Below are 21229 nucleotides of genomic sequence, written 5' to 3'. Positions count from 1 at the left end.
AATTTTTAAACATCATGCTAACAACAGCAGCCAAATAAGTTTATATGCATCTTTAGGCATTAAGAAGTACTCAGAAATGTGATGGTACAACATAAGCCATGAAACCACAACTTGACAAGTACAACTGGACACTGCTTACTCACTGTCATACAGTTTTCTGGTACTTAGAACTAGCTAGCTAGTTATTTCAGAGCTTTAAACAGTCAGAAACTTGTACCTGGGTATGATGTATATATAGGCAAGCTGGGCAAACATGTTATAATCTGTGTGCACTGTATGGTTTACTTTCTTTTTTCTTTTTTTTTTTTTTTAAAGATTTATTTATTTTATTTAATTTCCCCCCCTCCCCTGGTTGTCTGTTCTTGGTGTCTGTTTGCTGCGTCTTGTTTCTTTGTCCGCTTCTGTTGTCGTCAGCGGCGCCCGCTTCTGTTGTTGTCAGCGGCACGGGAAGTGTGGGCGGCGCCATTCCTGGGCAGGCTGCTCTTTCTTTTCACGCTGGGCGGCTTTCCTCACGGGCGCACTCCTTGCGCGTGGGGCTCCCCCACGCGGGGGACACCCTTGCGTGGCACGGCACTCCTTGCGCGCATCAGCACTGCGCATGGCCAGCTCCACACGGGTCAAGGAGGCCCGGGGTTTGAACCGCGGACCTCCCATATGGTAGACGGACGCCCTAACCACTGGGCCAAAGTCCGTTTCCCTCTTTTTTCTTTTTTTAAGATTTATTTATTTATTTAATTACACACACACACACACACACACCGGTTGTCTGTTCTCTGTGTCTGTTTGCCGCGTCTTGTTTCTTTATCCGTTTCTGTTGTCGTCAGCCGCAGGGAAGTGTGGGCGGCGCCATTCCTGGGCAGGCTGCACTTTTCTTTTGCGCTGGGCGGCTCTCCTTGCGGGGCGCACTCCTTGCGCGTGGGGCTCCCCTACGCGGGGGACACCCCTACGTGGCAGGGCACTCCTTGCGCGCATCAGCACTGCGCATGGGCCAGCTCCACACGGGTCAAGGAGGCCCGGGGTTTGAACCACGGACCTCCCATGTGGTAGACGGACGCCCTAACCACTGGGCCAAGCCCGTTTCCTGGTATGGTTTACTTTCAAAACAAATCCAATGATTGGGCACCCCAGAAAAATCTACTCCCACTCCTGGTCAACAGGATTTAGATAATAGGGCTTGGGCTAGAGCCTTAGAATACCCAGCCAGAATATAAGTTACATGAGAGCTTGTACTGCTATCAACTTTTGAGGAATTAAAGAGGCAAGGTGAGCCCTTATCCCTTTATTAACCTAAGGTATTACTTGGACCTTTCATAGTGATATGGTAAATGGTAAATGGGAATTTGACAGAGTAGTTTCCTCACAAAGCCCTAATATAGAGAGTCCTTAAGCTTTTTCTGATGAAGTTATTTTCCAACATCTTTTTTTTTTTTTTAAAGATTTATTTATTTATTTAATTTCCCCCCCCTCCCCTGGTTGTCTGTTCTTGGTGTCTATTTGCTGCGTCTTGTTTCTTTGTCGGCTTCTGTTGTTGTCAGCAGCACGGGAAGTGTGGGCGGCGCCATTCCTGGGCAGGCTGCTCTTTCTTTTCACGCTGGGCGGCTCTCCTTATGGGGCGCACTCCCTGCGCGCATCAGCACTGCGCATGGGCCAGCTCCACACGGGTCAAGGAGGCCCGGGGTTTGAACTGCGGACCTCCCACATGGCAGACGGACGCCCTAACCACTGGGCCAAAGTCCGTTTCCCCCAACATCTTTATTGAAAGGTCATCCATAGACCATAAAATTTATCCATTTAAAATATACAGCAGTGATTTTAGTATATTCACAGATTTGTACAACTATCACCATAATCAATTTTAGAACATTTACAACATCCAAAAGAAGCCTCATACCCATTAGTAGCACTCTTCATTTCCTCTCACCCCATACACTCAAATACTGGAGGAGGCAAGGAATGATTTCTCCCCCAGAGTCTCTGGAAGGGAGTACTGCCTTCTGACACCTTGATTTCAGCCCAGTGAAACTGATTTTGGACTGATTGGCTTCTAGAACTGTGAGATAATAAATTTCTGTTGTTTTAGGCCACCAGGTTTGTGATAGTTTATTACAGCAGCTACAGAACACTAATGTAGTTACCTCACTGCCCTGATGAAAGTGAATATGTTTGTATATCAGGGTAAGCTACCGGGGGGAGGTGAACCTTGAGCTGCATCTAGTTGGGAAGAGAAACCCCAACCATTTCAGGCAGAATGAACAGAATGTGCAGTGATGCAGAGTATGAGAGAAATAGGAAATGTGGATATTGAAAGTATTTTGATATATTTAGAGTGCATGTGGGAATGTGGTTTAGGAGGTAGTCAGGGATTGTATTATGAAGGATCTTGAACCTCATGTGCTTTTTTCTGAAGTCAATGAAGAGGCATCAAAGAATTTTATAGAGTAGTGACATGACTTGCATCACATATTAGAGAAATCACTATTGATTTTATGGGGCCTAGATTGAAGGGAAGCAAAACTGGAGGCAGGAAGATGAATTGAGAAGTTACAATAATCAAGTTAAACGGTAAAATTGTCCTGAACTAAGGTAGAGACAGATAAGGAGGAATAGAGTGACAAGGATGGATTTGAGAGAAAGATGAATCAGTACATTTCTGACTGAGGATTAGGTGTGGTTAGTATCAGTACATTGAAATAAGAAAGAGAGGAAGAGTGAGATTTTGAATGTAATTGGTATTTCTGAAATGATAGTGGGACATTTAGGTAGAGATTTCCCACTCAAGGATAAAAGTGCCTAGAACTCAGGTGAAGACTTGGCTAACGACAGAGATTTGAGATTTAAGTTAAAAGTCATGAGTATGGACAAGAATACACACTTAAATGTAATTGAGAAGAGCAAAACAGTGCTCAATGCGAAGCCATTTAACGGCCAAGAATATGACTGAGACTTACAATCATAGAGATGAGAAATTGGGAGTGAAAAGAATTTAGTAGACAGTAAGGGAGGGAAGAGTTTTACCAAGGAGGAAGTTATCAAGGAGGTCAGATGCCTTCAAAAAGCCAAGTTAAAATAAAGATTTGGTTATCAGGAAGGAAATGAGGAGCATAGAGAGTGGTTCCTATGGAGTGTTGAAGGTTAAAACCAGATCATAGAGGGATAGGAAGGGATGGAGGTTGGAGGGATGATGGAAAATAAGACAGAAGTGGTAACATGTCTTGTCAAAAATTCTTCCAGAAGGCTTTGCTGTGAAAGGAAGGACCAAGAGCTTAGTAGCTAGGTGGAAGGGAATGTTTGGAGGAGTTTTTGTTGTCATTGGTGTTGTTTCTAGTGGGGGTATTGAACAGGTTGGCTCAGAGGAAACAATGATTTGGGAAAGAAAGGTGGAAGATACAAGAGAGGAGATAATTTATGGCACATGTCCCTGAAGGAGTAGGGAGAAGACAAGACCGGGTGAAGTTATCAGTCTTATACTAGAAAAAGGATACCTAGTCGCCTGTGAATACAGAAAGGAAGAGGGTGATACCTGGGATGATGAAAGTTCCTTATGTTTGATTTTGAAGGGAGACTGAGATCAGATAGAAAAGTGTACTCACTTGTATTTTCTCTTTGGAGTCAGAGGTAAAGTCACCTGAGGTAAAGTGGGTAGGTAGGAGGTCTGAAGAAAGTGGTGAATAGGAGAGGATTTTCAGGCAGCATTGAATGCCCAGCAGAAATAGAAGATGATAGACTATAGTTAATAACAACATTTTAATGTTTTTTGTAGCAAAAGCAAAGTTGGTACTATATCAATGCTAAAGATTAAAAGCAAAACAATATAGGATTTGGTTTTGTGAGATATGAAAATGAATAAGCTTTTTTTTTTCCTTCATTTTTTTTTAATTAATAAGGAGACCATGACTGTGTCATTTAATCTTTGTTCATCTGTGTGAACACTACAGGAACAATCGAGTTAGTAGTTAGAATTAGATGAGAGAAAGTTTTGGTTGGAATTAAAAAAAAAATTTTCCCATAAATTGTTGAGCTGACTTTTTCTGTTATTGTTTTTTAAAATTTGAAATAAAGTTATTAAAAAAAGGAAATAAGAACATGGGAGATTGTCAGGTATGTGGTTGAAATGATAATGTTAAAAAAATTCATTAGAAAATAGAACAGGGAATGGTTACTTGTTTAAGGTGCTTAATAGGGGGCATCTGGCACAGGGGAAGGCTTCTAGGGAGTCTGTGAGTGCTCATCTTGTCATAGTGTGTTATATCATTGGGTGGAGACCCATACAGTGAGAGGGAACGTGTACCCCCATCCTGGGGATGCCTGATTTCTCAAACAGGGGAAGGGTGTGTCGAGAGAGAATTGGTGGCTCCCAATGGGGGAGGACAGTCTAGTGTGTCAAACCCTCAGCATTTGTTGCAAGTATCTGTGAATCTGGTCCTTCAAGCAGTGAAGCTTGGTTGTCACTTTGGGTCCTGAGGAGAGAGGAATATAATAGATGGAAGCAGGGGTAACTGGAGGACAATGGAAGTGTTTGCCACAAGATCATGCAATGATGGATATAGGACATGATGAATTTCACCAAAAATTTATAAAAGTGTATAGTCTGAAATGTAAACCACAGTGTAAACCATAATGTAACTAAAAATCTAGAAAAGTGTACCATCTAAAATATAAGCCATAATGTAAACCAAACAAACAAAAAGGAAATAGAAGATGATGAATTTATGATTGCATCAGTTTATAAAGTTGTCTTATTTTTCCAAAAAGTCTTCATTGAGAAGAGTGTATAGGAACAAAGAAGGCAGAATTGATTACTTTAATCCAGTGTTGAGAATTTGCTGCTTTCTGAATGTGGCAGAACGACAAAGAAGTAAATAAATTTTGTTGTCTAAACTGTGTTTAAAGTCTTGGGTTATGGAATCCAGACTGAGAACATAAAGTGAAGCCACATGAGAGCTCTTCTAACCAGTCCATGCAACTCTTCCATCCTCTACACAACTCCAGCCACAGGGAGCATGGGGAAGATATGCCCTTCCGCAAATTGATTTTCTTCCACATTCAAAACTAGAACCAATGAAAGTAGCACAACATTGTGAATGTAATTAAACCACTAAATTATACTCTTAAAAATGGATAAAATGGAAAATTTTGTTATATATGTTAGCATAATTAAAAAGAGAGACAACAAAATGAAATCAAATATTTTTACAATTTTTTACTTCCAAGTCTATCATATGTGTAAACCTTTAGGAAAGAAGACAATTTATTGTCAACTATGGATTGAATTTATTTATCTTGGCTACATTTTAAGTATTTAGTATGAAGAACTAAAATAAAAAAAATGTAAGTAACACATATGCCACATTGTTTTCTTCTTACTGATTATTTGAAGTGTCTTTTCTTAAGTAATAGTTACTTAATACTTTTAAGCAAAGAGATATATGTTTGAGGTGAAAATTATTATTTTTTTCCCTTGCAAATTCACTATATTTACTCATTTTAGAGAATACAGATAATCAAAATAAAGAAGGAAAGAGAGAAAGGTAATTAAAGCTTTCCTGTAAGTACACTACTAGAAAAAAAGTATTTTAAAAAATCCCTCCCTACTTGTGTGGGAAAGGGTGAATGGAGACAGTGTACCTGTATTTCTTTTTAAACCTATAGGCTTATACATTACTTAAAACAAAAAATTTTTTTACATACTATATGCCCTTAATATCATAAACATCTCTCTGTGTCACTGTTCTTCAAGCCTTTTTAATGGTTGCCTAGAATTCCATGCTGATTTAAATCAATTCTGTGTTTTAGTATGGTTACAGTGTTTCTAGTTTTTCATAATTTGAACAGCTCCATAGTGGAATCTTTTAAAATCATTCTCAGTTATTGCTGGGTGATGGATATAAATGTTAAAAAGGAATCTATAGATTGCCTTTCCCCTTTTGGATGCAGGGAGGGGTGAAAAAGATGGCAAGATACCCCTTACACCACTGCCCCCCAATTAATGCTGAGGAGTAGCGCAGGAAGACTCTTCTGGGAAAACTGGGTTCTCTGGTACATTGGGGGTTTATGCAGGCACGGCTCCCAAATTGACCAGGGTCAGGTCACTTCAACTGTTTCAGCAGACAGGGGTCAGGATCAGGTGACCCACATTCATCCCCGACAACTTCCAGGTGACCCCCAGGCAGCTCCTGTTGAGTTGGCCCCTCATTTTGAGGAAATAAGTGAATAAATAAACCCTGATTTTCAAAAAGGAGTGCATAGGAAAGCAGATGTGGCTCAACTGATAGAGCGTCCGCATACCATATAGGAGGTCTAAGGTTCAAACCCAGGGCCTCCTGGCCCATGTGATGAGCTGGCCCATGCACAGTGCTGCCACGCACAAATGAGTGCTATGCCACGCAGAAGTATCCCCCGCGTAGGGGAGCCCCATGTGCAAGGAGTGCACCCTGCAAGGAGAGCTGCCCTGTGTGAAAAAAGTGCATCTGCACAGGAGTGGCGCCACACACACACAGAGGGGACACAGCAAGATGACGTAACAAAAAGAGACACAGATTCCCAGTGCTGCCGAGAATGCAAGCAGACACAGAAGAACACACAACAGATAAAGCAGATACAACCCCCAGATATTGGTTCCTTTGAGGGCTAAAGAGACCCATGGGAGTTATGGTCACGGCCGATGGGGTTAACTACCAGGGCAGATGGCCCCTCTTTGGAAATGGTGTTTATGTGTGATGAATCTGGACTCAGATGGGATCTCCCTTCATAAGACTTTCATGCTAATGTGCTGGAGGTGCAGTTAATGTTGGGGTTTAAGATATATTTAGGGGATTTGAATCTCTGGACTGACAATGTGATAGCCAGATCCTGAGCCTCAACAGACTCCAGCACCTACAATCTGATTTATTGGACTTACCACACTCAGCTAAGATGGAGGTGAAGAAGGACAACCACCACACCATGGAGCCTAGAGTGATTACAACTGAAAATGGGAGGATTGCATCCAGCATCCAGGTGGAATCTGAGCCTCCTCTTGACATAAAGGTGCAATGGACACAACCAATCCAGTGTCCACATAGAAGAGGTGGCATTGGATTGGGAAAAGTGGACATAATGGACAAAGGGTATGGGGAAAGGCAGGAAGAGATGAGAGGTGGAGGCATCTTCGGGACATGGAGCTGCCCTGGATGGTGCTTCAGAGGTAATCACCGGACATTGTAAATCCTCACAGGGCCTACATGATGGAATAGAGGAGAGTATGGGCCATGATGTGAACCAATGTATATGAGGTGCAGAGGTGCCCAAAGATGTACTTACCAAATCCAATGGATGTGTCATGATGATGGGAACGAGTGTTGTTGGGGGGGGGGAGAGGGGGGGGTGGGGGGGTGGGGTTGAATGGGACCTCACATATATATTTTTAATGTAATATTATTACAAAGTCAATAAAAAATAAAAAAATTAAAAAAAAAAAAAAAAAAAAAAAAGAAGAACACACAACGAATGGATACAGAGCAGACAGGGGGGTGGGGAAGGGGAGAGAAATAAAAAAGATAAATCTTAAAAAAAAAGGAAAGCATAAATATTACTTGAATTATTCAGGCAGTACATTTCATATATCATGTACTATATACTAAGTGATGCTGTGTGAGGAGTGACATCTCCTATCTAATTTCTCCGAAAAAACCATCTGTAACTATTGGGTTCTTCATCCTGATGGGTACCATAATTCTAAATTATGGTGTTCTAATTATGGTATCCAGATGGACACCATAATTCTAAATAATATGTGATGCTTCTATTATTTGACTTATTAACATTAGACAGTAGTGTGGTAAGTTGAATTATGTATTCCCAGAAAAAAACATGTCCTTAATATGAACCTGGAAAAAGAAGAGGACATTGCCATGTGATAGGAAACTAAGACTAATAATTCTTGATTATTGAATTAACTATTGAAGGGTTTGTGCTAAAAACAAGTGGGCAAAGATTAATGCAAGGAATATTTAGAAAGTATTCAAATACCAGCCTCTAGAGGAATGGCCAATTAGATATATATTTTTAAATTAATTGATTAATTTTAAAGAAACTTCATACTACATACATGTTATATAAAAATTATAGGGGATTCTTATATGTCCCCCTCACCCCCCCAATTTTCCCAAATTAACAACATCCTTCATTATTGTGATGCATTTGTTACATTGATGAACACATATTGAAACATTGCCACTAGGCTTGGATTATATTTTACATTATAGTTTACTCTCCCGCACAATTTTTTAAGTTATGACAAAATATGTGATACCTTGTATCCATCATTGCAATGTCCTGAAAATGCCCCCATATTACACCTATTAAAAATAATATGTGTTTAAGAATATTGAACTACGCAGAAATTTTCATAATTTTTTGGGAAAAATATAAGCGAAACCTACAGGGTACAAAATTATATATTCAGTATAATCCCAGTTTTGTTTTATATATAATATATATGTGTGTATAGAATAACTGAAAAGTAATCCACAGAATGTTAAAGTGGGTATCTCATGGCGGTAGAATTGTGGTTGGTTTTATTTTTTTTTTCTTTATACGTTGGATAGATTATTTGAAAATTTTCAAGTATTTGAAATGTTCAGAATAGGCAAAACTACAGAGACAAGGTACATTAGTGGTTGCTTAAGGACAGGTGTGGAGGGGAAACAGTAATGACTAGACAGATTTGGGATTTCTTTTGGGGGTCATGAAAATGTTCTAAAGTTGATTGTGGTGATGATCGCACAACTCTGTATATTAAAAAACCATTGAATTGTGCCCTTTGAAAGAACAAATTGTATGATATGTGAATTATGTCTCAGTAAAGCTGTTATAAAAAAGAAAGTATGGAAAGATTCAGGAGACAAATTAAGTCGTTTTCATCTCTTGTAACTTTTTGGTTTTAGGAATATAACATAGTTGCTTTTAAAGTTATAATTTTTGTATGATTTAAAGAATGACTTATTGAGAAAACAATGAGAAAATTTCTAACTGAATGTATTAATCATAGAAGCACTTGGAAATGCATTTTTAATTTAGCAGAGCTTGAAAATTCATTTTCCTTCATTAACGTAACTTGCGTTGTGAAATTGCTTTCATATGCCAGAATTTACTTTTAGGGTAAGGAAGAAAAGATCTAATTCAGTTGCTACCTTGAAAATAAACAGTAAACATATTCCATATAAATTTTTTTTTTAAAGATTTATTTATACACCCCCCTCCCCCCTGTTTTCTGCTCTCTGTATCCATTTGGTGTGTGTTCTTCTGTGACTGCTTCTATCCTTATCAGCAGCACCGGCAATCTGTGTTCCTTCTTGTTGTGTCATCTCTCTGTATGTGCGGCGCCATTCCTGGGCAGGCTGCACTTTCTTTCGTGCTGGGTGGCTCTCCTTACGGGGTGCACTCCTTGCGCGTGGGGCTCCCCTACACGGGGGACACCCCTGCGTGGCACGGCACACCTTGCGCACATCAGCACTGTGCATGGGCCAGCTCCACACGGTCAAGGAGGCCCGGGATTTGAATTGTGGACCTCCCATTTGGTAGGTGGATGCCCTATCCATTGGGCCAAGTCTGCTTCCCTCCATATAAATTTAGTCAGTGTTTCCCTAACTAATTCTAAGGCATCTTAGGTTACAATGCTTAGGTTAGGTGATTTTGCCACAAAACATCAAGTTAGGGGAAATTTGGTTATGTTTTATTTAAGTTTTGGAAAAATGTCACTATTGTCACTAGATCATTGACAGTAACCTCTAGTATTATATGTTACCTGTTAATATAAAATACATTTGTTACAGTTTCTAAGTCATAGGGCCAGGAAGAGTTGGGTTTCTGTTTCTTTCCAACCCTCCCCTCTCCCCCCAAAGCTTTGGATTTGCTCTATCTGAACGTCTGAGCAAATTAAATACTTTCTTATTTTTAATACTTACTACAATAAACAGATGAGGGCTATACTTTTCTATTTTAAAACTTGTCTGAACATCCAGTATATTTTTTTCTTCATTTAAAAAATTATATATATTTTTAAAGATATGTAGATCACATAAAATGTTATATTAAAAAATATAAGATTTCTATCAACCTTTAGCTTTTAAAAGATCAGGAAGCTGCCCATACTCGGCCACAGCCTACCCACTCATCCCCCACTAGATAGGCATTTTGCTTTTGTATGTTGGAATTGAATTGTATTGCTTGTAGAAAAGTAGAAAGAAACTTTGTTTAGGGAAAGGAAAATTCTCGTTAGGAGTGAAATGCCCTTAAGTTCTCTAATTTCTATCTCTGCTTAATTCTTTTGTTAATTATTTAACTTTGCTATTTTCAGCTCTTTTTACTACTTTTACAAGCACGATTTTAATGTTGAACCTGCTAAATAAACTCTTTGAATATCTTGTTCAGAATAATTTTTAATTATTTAGGTCTGTCAGAAGTGCCTTTTACTACTTAAGGTTTGTAGGTAGCATTTTCTGGTCTTCACAGGAGCATTCGCATGGGGATCCTGCCGGACACCACATGTGTGTGTGGTTCCGCAGGGGCAGCATCAAAGAATCCAGCAGCAGCTGTGTCAACAGACATGTTACTTGTACATTATTGTCACTTAAAAAAATAATAATTTGAAGATTGGGCATTTAGCCCCAAAATACTAGCTTTGTTTTCTAAAGTAGAAAGTGATTTGGCAAAGTTACTTCAAAAGAAGCCAAGGGTTTTGCACTGAAAAATGAAAAAAACTCTAGTTCTTCATTTATCTGGTGAAATAATTCCATTTCATTAAATGGTGTTTTTAGTTCCTCATTTTATTTATACTTATAATCAATAAAAATATGATATATATTCACCAAAGTTTCAGTTAGATAGTCTTTGCTTTATAGTCACAAATAGTCCTTCAGATTCTAACAAATTATGGCCAGAATTTGTGTTTTCACAAATTTCCTGTATTTACCAACTACAGGTCTAAACTGTATCTCAACAGTAGACTTAAAATCTCTTTCCCTCCCATTCTCTTCCAACACTTTGGTGACTATTTAGCAAAAGAACAAAATATTTCTTGAGTGATTACTAACTATCTTCTTGATCATAGGTGTTCATACTGTGTTAAGAAAACTTTCAAATTTGATTAATGTTTTTCTATTGAATTTGATCCCAAATAATTACATTTTTGTTAATACCTCTTCCTTAAGAGGGCAAAACTTCATGAAATTAGTACATCATATCTTAGAGTCCTATAAACAGGAGTTGTTTAAATTATCCTAGAATGAAGAATGGAAATAATTTATTTTCCTCAAAACCAGAAAAATGTGACAAAGGCCTAGTGTCCTGATTCCTAATAGATGTTCTGCCTTTCAGACTGCTTCAAAGACTTTGAAAATGTCTGGCTGAGATAGATTTTTTTGTACAGAATATTTATTTATAGTATACTAAAATTGTAAACAATGAATGAAACTGCAGTGTTTGAGAATTCCTAAGGATTGGTTATTTTAAATGGTTGTTTTCTGGCTAAACAGCAGTTCATACCTTTGTGGAAGTTTTTTTTTTTTTTAATTATTTTAATCATAAAACAGATGAAAATAGAAGAAAGTATTTCATACTTCCTTTTCTTCTTAAACGTAGGAAACTGAACATAATTACTTGATGATTTACCTGTTAATTACTTAAAATTTACTTGATATGTTATTTTCTTTTAAAATATAACTCAGTGGTGCCATTAAAATCTTTTTTGTTTCTCTACTATTGACTATTTTATTTTATTTATTTATTTTTAAAGATTTATTTATTTATTTTTAAAATTTATTTATTTAATTCCCCTCCCCTCCCCCGGTTGTCTGTTTTTTTTCCTGTGTCTTTTCACTGCGTCTTGTTTCTTGTTTCTTTGTCCGCTTCTGTTGTCGTCAGCGGCACTGGAAGTGTGGGCGGCGCCATTCCTCGGCAGGCTGCTCCCTCCTTCGCGCTGGGCGGCTCTCCTTATGGGTGCACTCTTTGCGCGTGGGGCTCCCCTACGCGGGGGACACCCTGCGTGGGGCGGCACTCCTTGCACGCATCAGCACTGCGCATGGGCCAGCTCCACACGGGTCAAGGAGGCCCGGGGCTTGAACCGTGGGCCTCCCATGTGGTAGACGGACGCCCTAACCACTGGGCCAAGTCTGTTTCCCTTTATTGACTATTTTAAATGTAAGCCTGATATTTAAAATTTACTTTGTTTTGCGTAAATTTTGTATTAAATAGTCCCAAACTGCAGTGCTTTGAATTCTTGGCTGAATATTATGGGTTTGCCTTCTTGCTACTATTTAGCATAATGTTAAAACCATGAATCAGGAGCCAGACTTAAAATTTCAACCCTTGCGCTACTACTTACTAGACCTGTGAACAACCACAAGCTAATTACATAATCACTCCCTGCCCCAGTTTTTGCATTTGTAAACTGCAGCCAGTGATGTAAGCTTCTTCATAGGGTTGTTGGGAGGATTAAACGAAGACATGTAAAATGTTTCCAACAATGCCTTGTACATAGTGTTAGATTACTACTGTAACCATAAATATTACGTTACTGTGACTTTGTGGTGCTGTCAGCCTGCTTGCTTCCATCTTCTCTTTTTAAATTTCCCTGATCTTGGATAACAGATACTCAAACTTGTTAGAACCAAATCTAAAATAAGAATAAATTTACAGTGAAATCTGAGATACCACTCTAAGAAAAGTATATGTATGAATGCTTTGTATATCTTGGTGTAAGTACGTTTTGGCTGCTGAGACCCTTTTTTTCTTACCGACAACCTTTAACAAGCCATGTTCATAAATGAATCCTTAATAAGGAAAAATATAAAGTTTATCTTAATAAATAAGATTTGTTTTTTAGGGAAAAAGATCTTGAAGAAGCTCTGGAAGCAGGAGGTTGTGATCTTGAAACTTTGAGAAACATAATTCAAGGGAGACCACTGCCTGGTAATCTGAGAGCCAAAGTTTGGAAGGTAACTGGAATCTAAAACAAATAAAATGTAAACTTAAGAATAATGTAAAAAAGTTTTATTTCCAGCTGATTTAGTTGTGGAAGACTTTATTATCTCATGGACATCTATAGAATTTGTCAAAGCAGCGTACTAAAGTGTATGTTTCTGCAGTGTTTGTATATTTAGTAATGGTATAGGTTTTGAAAGGTAGTATTCTCTTTTGTAGCCATTAGAAATGGTGTTTATGAAGATTGTTTGATGATGTGACAAAATACAACCAGTGTGTAAAGTAGGATATACAATTACAGATATGGAATGATCTCATCTATTAAAAAAAGAAGGAAAAAAGGAAATATGCCTGTGGGAGATTTTTCCTTAGCTTTATTTTCCTTTTTTTACATATTCTCCAGTGCATATTTATTATTTTTTTAAATTAAGATTTCTTTTTATGTTTACAAAAGAAATGCACAACTAATGAAAACATATAGAAGCAAAAAAGGTAAAAATCACCTGTCACCATCTGTAGGTAAGTCACAATAATGTCTTGGTGTGTACATCCTTTCAACCTTTTTTTCCCTGTACACATATACTTTTTTTTTCACTTTTGAAAAAAATGTTTATTCCTATTTATTCATTTGTGCAAAGACAGTATCACAATAGGTTAGGAACACGTTTTTAAGTTTAAAATTAATTTTCAGTTTTGAAAGGTTTAAGACTTTGTCACTTCTTCCTTCCTTACTCTTAAATGCTTCATTCCAACAAAATAGCAAACAATAAATTTATCCCTTAGTTTTCTTTAAAGTCATATTAGGATAATTAGAATTAGCTTTTAGAATCTGGGTACCATTTATAGTAAGCTGGAGATTTAATAACAGAATTATACATGTTAGAGAGTTATAAAGAGGAATGAGAATTTTAAAAAGGACAAATATTAAGGCAAATTTTAAGACAAATTCTGAGGCAGAGAAAAACCCTCTTCTTGCACACATATACTTTTAACAGAAATAATTATAAATGTACATAGAATTATTTGAACTTTTTACTATAGAAACTTAAAATACATACAAAAGTTGAGGGAATTGTGCATTGAATCTCTGTGTGCCCATTACCTAGCTTTAACTGTTATGAATATTTAGCCAATCTTGTTTGATCGGTTTCCCCACTTATTCTTCCCCCAGCCCACCTCCTGGATTATTTTTTAAAAAGTCCCCAGTAGCATATTTTATCTGGAAATACTTTATATGAAGTCTTAAAGATAAAGAGTCTTTTGGCCTTAATAACATTGAATACTTAAAAGAAGTTATTCCATTTCTTAATATCATTAAATGATGTCCTTGATTTTCTCATAACTGTATTTTTACTGATAATCTGTTTAAATTAGGATTCTAGGAAACATGCACATTGCATTTGGTTGATATGTCACTTAGGACTTTTTTAATCAGTGTAGTGTCTTTTCACATACTTAAAAAAAACCTTACAAAATAGCATGAACATTTTCCGAATTCATTAAGCATTCTATGAATGGTATAGATGTACTTTTCCTTTGCCAATACAAGATATTCTGTTGCTTTTGTATTTTATAAAAACAACATAAAAGATGATGTTTGAAATAATTTATATGTTTGTTAAATTCATTCTGTCACCGGATTTATATAAAGTAATAAAATGCAATGTAGAAGGATTTAAAATAATTCTTTTGGTCCTTTTTGATGTAACTAAGATCAGCATTTGGTGAACTATGGATACGTTATGTTTAATCTTTGCAATATGCATTTATTATTCCTAAATTCAGACCTTTCTGTTATTACAACATATTTTCCAAGAAAGAGAAATAACATATGAAGCTAGTTGCTTTTTTTTTTAAATCTTTTTTCCAGATTGCTCTTAATGTTGCAGGAAAAGGTGATAGTTTGGCATCATGGGATGGTATTTTAGACCTGCCAGAACAAAACAATGTTCACAAAGATTGTCAAGAGCTTATCGGTAAGTTTAGTGATTGTCTTGAACTGTGTAACATTTTAGAAATACTAATTTTTGGGTAGGGCATCACTCTTTAGTAGAATTATCAGGTTGTAATTTGGGATATGTTGAGTTTGTAAGGGGCTTGTAAATATTAGTGTTAGAACTTTACTGATTCTTTTACATATGTTTGAGTCTTCACATTTATAGTTTGTTGCAGTCTTAAACTTGTTTTTTATATAATAATCTATATGATTATATACAGTCCTTAAAGGGGCCTATCTTCCAGAAGTATATCTATAAATTGTAGGTCATGATGTGCTATAGAAAAACTGTTTTAAATTGTGGGTGATTAGGTTTCCAACTACCCTTTTGCTCTGTTTCAGTTCAAAATAAAGATTAAATTAACTGTTTACTTCTCTTTTCAGTTCATCTGCAGCCCATTGGTATCTTTTTATTTTTTTTGTCATATTTTAACTAAATTATTGGTTAAATAGGATTTTGATCACCCGCAACAGGAACATTGACAGTGTCAGTAAAAGACAGGGAATTTGGTGACAGAGAATGAATCCCTTTTTCTCCCCTTGCCAAAGCTCTGGTGGCAGCTACCCACCAGGAGATAGATGATAATCTGTTGTTTAGAAAATATGTTTTTGCTTTCCAGGAATATGGTCATCCCCATCTTTGCCTACCTCCCTACTTCAGATTTGCTTTTTTTTTTTTTGTCCAGAACTTTATTTTATTTTATTGAAGTATATCATTCATACACAAACATACATAAACAATAAGTGCACAGTAAAAGTTGTGAACTTACAAAACAAATATGCATACCATTATACAGGCTCCCATACATCACCCCACCATTGCATTGTTGTAAAACATTTGTTAAAAACTATGAAGGAGCATTAGCAAAATATTACTATTAACTGTAACCTGTAACATATTTAGTGTGTTTTCCCCAAACCCATCTGATTATTAACACCCTGTATTAGTATTATATATTTGTTATATAGTTCATCAAAGGATGTTCTCATATTTGTACTGTTAACCACAGTCCATCTTCCACCACAGGATTCCTTGTGTCATACAGTCAGATTGGCTGTTCTTATGTTTAGCGTATATACAGATTAATTACTGATAGTAAATATTAAATATATAGAAGTCTTCCTTTCTTTTCTCAGGGGACTAGAAAAGAAAACACAGACATAAGTGAAACTGATTGTTGTCTTAATTTTCTTTAAACTGTCTTGCTTAAGGTTAAAAACAAGATCTAAAACTTCAATTAAGTTTTCCTTTGGGTTTGAATCTGTGGGCCAATGATTATTGAAATAAGTGTATGGAAAAATACATTCATGTAGTTTAACTTTCTCCTTGTCATGTTATAAAAACACTAACAGTATTGTATGCTCGTAAACCAGTTTTCTGTTGAATAACTTCACCTCTAAAATCCCCTTTTAAATTTGACGCTTATTTTCTAGATCAACTTTCAGTGCCAGAGGAGAAGACAGCAGAATTACTTTTGGATATTGAATCTGTAATTACATTCTATTGTAAATCACGTAACATTAAATATAACCCATCCCTTAGCTGGATACATCTACTCAAACCGTTGATGCATCTTCAGCTGCCACGCAGCGATTTATACAACTGCTTTTATGCTATCATGAATAAGTATATTCCCAGGTAAATATGATTTAGTTTTTATAGTTTTTAAAAGTAAATAAAGAGGTATTTTGCTTTGAACTGAAATTGTTGGATTTATTTTGGTGGTAAAGTAAAAGAGTCAAATAATTTTTAATATTTTTGGATCATAATAGGTATTTGACCTTATTTTTGTGGTTATAAATGTTTTTTAAAGGATGTTATAGTTAAGAATTTATGCTTCTAGAGTTTATGTATTCAGCATAACTCTTTGGGTTTATTCACTTGGTGTCCCTATTTTAAATTCTTTACCTATGAAATAAAAATAACATCAAAGTGTCTGAGTAAAAAGTAAAATTTTTGTAGTGCTACCTTATGTGAGATGTTAGGTAGTATGGTAGATTGGAGCTGTATGTACCCCAGAAAAACATTTTCTTAAACCTAATCCATTCCTGTGTGTGTGAAGCCATTGTAAGTAGGACCCTTTTAATGATATTACTTCAGTTAAGGTGTGACCCACCTCAATCAGTATAGGTCTTTATCCTATTTCGGAGTCCTTTATGAGCAAATGAAATTCAGGCAGAGAAAGAAAGCCATAGTGGGAGCAACCAAAAGCTGAACATCCATGGAATCCAGAAGAGAAGGAGAGACCAGGAGATGCCTCCATGTACCTTGCCCAATGTCTAACTAAGGAACAAGGATTGCTGGAAGCCAGACTCAGAATTCTAGTCTTTAGGAAGAAAGTATCCACCTTGTTGACACTTTGATTTGGACTTTACTTTAGCCTCAAAACCCTGAACTGATAAATTCCCATTGCTTAACCCAGCCCATTTCATGGTATTTGCTTGAGCAGTCCTGGAAACTAAACAGGGTTATAGCTGGGGATATAGTCCTAGAAGTACAAGCAATCAAAAAATAATTTTACGTGTACTGAGTATTAGGAAAATGAAATACAGAGAGCCATGGGAATGTTTAATTGGGGAACCTAACTTACCCTGGAAGTCCCTGGAAGCTATTGTTAGGTTGAGACTAGATTTGTAAGTGTTTGTGGTTGGGATGAGGGAAGTTGGTGGGAGGTACTCATGAGACTAGAAAGAATTCTTATAGTTCCCAGTACTATGGATCAGATCATCAGAATTTTAGAGCCAAAAGGAACTTTAAATGTAATCTAGATCAGTGACTTGGCTGTACAACCTTAACCGTATATTAGAATCGTTAGTGGAACTTTCAAGAATCCTGATGCCAGTTTCCATACCTAATTAAATAAAAATCCTTGAGGATGAGACCCAGTGTTTATTATCTAAATAAACGTCATTGTTTATTTAGAGTTCACCACTTGATTCCATTGTGCAGCCAAGGTAAGAGAACTGTTATTTGGGACCTTGATAGTTAAATGGCTACCATTTTTTTAGTACCTTCTATGTGATAACACTAAGCTAATTGTATGTATTTTTTATAGTTTCTCATTTAAGCAGTGAGCCCCATAAGATAGTTATCTCTAATTTACAACTATGGAAAGTGAGACAAAGAAAGAGATTAAATTACTTGTCCAGGATTACCTTTCTGGTATGTGGCTGAGTCAGAATTTGAACCTAGGCTTGGATGGACACTTGTCTTTTACTATATGGTTCTTTATCCTTATTGGTCTTTAGAATCAACTGAAGCTTTTTAAATTTTTTTTCTTTTTCTTTTCCTTTTTAAAATATCAGCTTTGAGAGAATTTACATATCATAAAATTCACTCTTGTAATTTGTACAATTAAGTGGGTTTTAAAATATAAAATATAGAGTTGTTTGATCATTACGACAGTCAATTTTAGAACTTTTATCTCTCCAAAATGAAACCCTAAACCCATTAGCAGTCACTCCCCTTTTCCCAAATCTCTGAACCCTAGGTAACTATTAAATTTATTTTCTGTCTCTATAATTCGCCTATTCTGGACAGTTCATCTAAATGGAATCATACTATATGTCTGTGTCTGGCTTCCTTCACTTATAATGTTTTCAGGGTTCATCAATGTTGTATCATTTCAGTATTTCATTTCTTTTTACTGCTAAATAATATTACTGTATGGATATACCATAGTTTGTTCATCAGCTGATGAGCATTTGTGGGGTTTTGTGTTTGTTTTTGTTTTTTACTTTTTAGCTATTATGAATAATGCTGCTATGAATATTTGTGCATAAGTTTATGTATGAGTGTATATTGTTATCTCTCTTGGGTATATACCTAGGAGTGGAATTACTGGTTCACACAGTAACTCTATGTTTAACTGTTTAAGAAATTGCCATGCGAAAAAAAAAAAGAAATTGCCAGACTTTTCCGCAGCAACTGAACCATTTTACATTCCCACTAATAGTTTATGAGGGTCCCAGTTTCTCCACGTCCTTGTCAATGTTTGTCTTTTTTATTATGGCCATTATTATGACCATTCTAGTGAGTGTGACAAGGTATCTCACTGTGGTTTTGATTAATATTCCCCTAATGTCTGTAATGTTGAGTATCTTTTTTATGTGTTTATTCCCCTCTTGTGTATCTTCTTTGAAGAAATGTATTCAGCTGAAGAACTTTTAAAACTGAAGTTTTAAATACAAATGGACTGGGAAGAGCCTAGGCATAGGTATTTTTTAAAAGCTTCCAGGTGATTCTGATATACCTCTGGTTGGAGAACCTCTGTTCTACTTGGGAGCCATATTACTTCATGTAAAGAAAACAGACCCAGAGATGCCAGTAGAAAGGCTAAGATGATGGCACAGCTGAAACCAGAACCTATAGTTAGGAATCATTATATTATACCATGGTTATCAACCTATATTTAACTCTCCTTATTGGCCGTCTCTCTTCTCCCCGTGCTAGCTAGCATAGCAAGGGACATGGCACTCCACCCTTCTCTCTAGGGAATGGTGGGTGGTGGAGGGTGGGAGTAGGGGGAGAGGTTTTACATTGAGTTATATATAATACATTATCTTTTTTTTTTTTTAAGATTTATTTATTCATTTATTTCTCTCCCCTCCCCCCCCCCCCGCCCCAGTTGTCTGTTCTCTGTGTCCATTTGCTGTGTGTTTTTCTTTGTCCACTTCTGTTGTTGTCAGCGGCACGGGAATCTGTGTTTCTTTTTGTTGCATCATCATGCTGTGTCACCTCTCCGTGTGTGTGGCGTCATTCCTGGGCAGGCTGCACTTTCTTTCATGCTGGGCGGCTCTCCTTACAGGGCGCACTCCTTGCGCATGAGGCTCCCCTATACGGGGACACCCCTGTGTGGCAGGGCACTCCTTGCGCGCATGAGCACTGCGCGTGGGCCAGCTACACACGGGTCAAGGAGGCCCAAGGTTTGAACCATGGACCTCCCATTGTGGGAGACGGACGCCATAACCACTGGGCCAGGTCCGCTTCCCCTAATACACTATCTTGTCTCCTCCAGTTACTGTTCCTACAAGTTCCACATGTAACAGAACTCCAGTCAGGGTCAGCATTAATGTTCTTGGATAGAATACATAGCATCATGGCATTCTATTTAGAAGAATTCCGTTATAACATACGTTCTTATTGCACAGATTCAAAATATAGAATGGGTAGACTCTACCAAGCACAGTCTTTTGCAGTAGAGAATAACTCAGTAGTACACAAATATTAAATGACTAGGTGGTGTTGTAATAGCCAACTTTATGCCACCCTTTTTCAAAAGGCATACAAATAGTGTTGATTTTGTGGGGTTGTTTATAAAGATAAAATGAGGTAACGTATTATAGTGCTTATTACAGTCTCTGGTACAATGTATTCCCTCAGTAAATGCTGGCTTTTATTATGATGACCTGAGCTTTGAGTTGTTAGAAGTTTTTCTTTGTTCATTAAACTTATTCTTGCCTTATTTCCATGTGTTTAGTAGCATGCATCTCAGTTCAAAAGCCAACTGGGTACTTTATTAATATATATCAGTAAAATTGATTTGTTTGGAAAAAAAAAAACTGACTGGGATTAAAGTTTACGGTTAGTGGCTGAGGAAGTGGTGAAGCCTCCTGTTCCAAAGAAGACTGAGTTATTTGTCACCTTGTCCACATTAACACCATACTTTAACCAAAAAAAACTGTCTGGAAATAACTTTGCAATATTGATTTTAAAAAATATAATAGTTAAAAAGTAATTTCCCTACATCCAGTGAATCGTACTACCAAAAATCTAGTATCTTTTGATTCTTTTTCCATGTAATAAACCAATTAAGTTTTTTTCATTAAAAAATTATTTTGAAATATATATCATACGTGAACACACATAAAAAACAAAGTATATAATAGAAGTTGAGAACTTACAAAACAAGTATGCTTAACATCATAGAGGACTCCCATATATCACCCCATCACCAATATCTTGCATTGTTGTGAAACATATTACAAATTATGAAAGGGCATGGTCAAAGAATTACTACCAACTATAGTTTGAGGTGTTACAAACATGGACTTACTATCATTGTATGGATATGAATACAGTAATATCTAACAAATCCTTTAGGCACAGAATATTTTCTAAAAACCTACTTTTGTGGAAGTTAGAAGATAAGGCTTCTGAGTTCAAGGTCAGGGACTAAGAGTAGGAAGAAGGGAACAGCTATGCTTCTTGAAGGGATTGCCTAGTGCATGGGCCAGGTCTGGGCCTGTTTTAAGGGATTGTCCTCTTTGGAC

General features: G+C 36.8%; 1 protein-coding gene across 3 annotated transcripts in view; it reads left to right on the top strand.

Annotated features, from left to right (window-relative positions):
* TBC1D23 (TBC1 domain family member 23) overlaps positions 1–21229 on the top strand; it is a 68550-nt gene that overhangs the window by 10066 nt on the left and 37255 nt on the right. For all 3 annotated transcript variants that reach the window (XM_058296002.1, XM_058296001.1, XM_071214864.1), the window contains 3 exons: positions 12863–12974; positions 14831–14936; positions 16391–16595. In XM_058296002.1, the coding sequence (XP_058151985.1) occupies positions 12863–12974; positions 14831–14936; positions 16391–16595 (423 nt within the window). The remainder of the gene's footprint in view (positions 1–12862; positions 12975–14830; positions 14937–16390; positions 16596–21229) is intronic.

Source organism: Dasypus novemcinctus, chromosome 4 (assembly GCF_030445035.2).
Source record: "Dasypus novemcinctus isolate mDasNov1 chromosome 4, mDasNov1.1.hap2, whole genome shotgun sequence".
Taxonomy (NCBI): domain Eukaryota; kingdom Metazoa; phylum Chordata; class Mammalia; order Cingulata; family Dasypodidae; genus Dasypus; species Dasypus novemcinctus.
The sequence above is the reverse complement of the archived record's forward strand: the minus strand, read 5'-3'. Positions and strand labels throughout refer to the sequence as shown.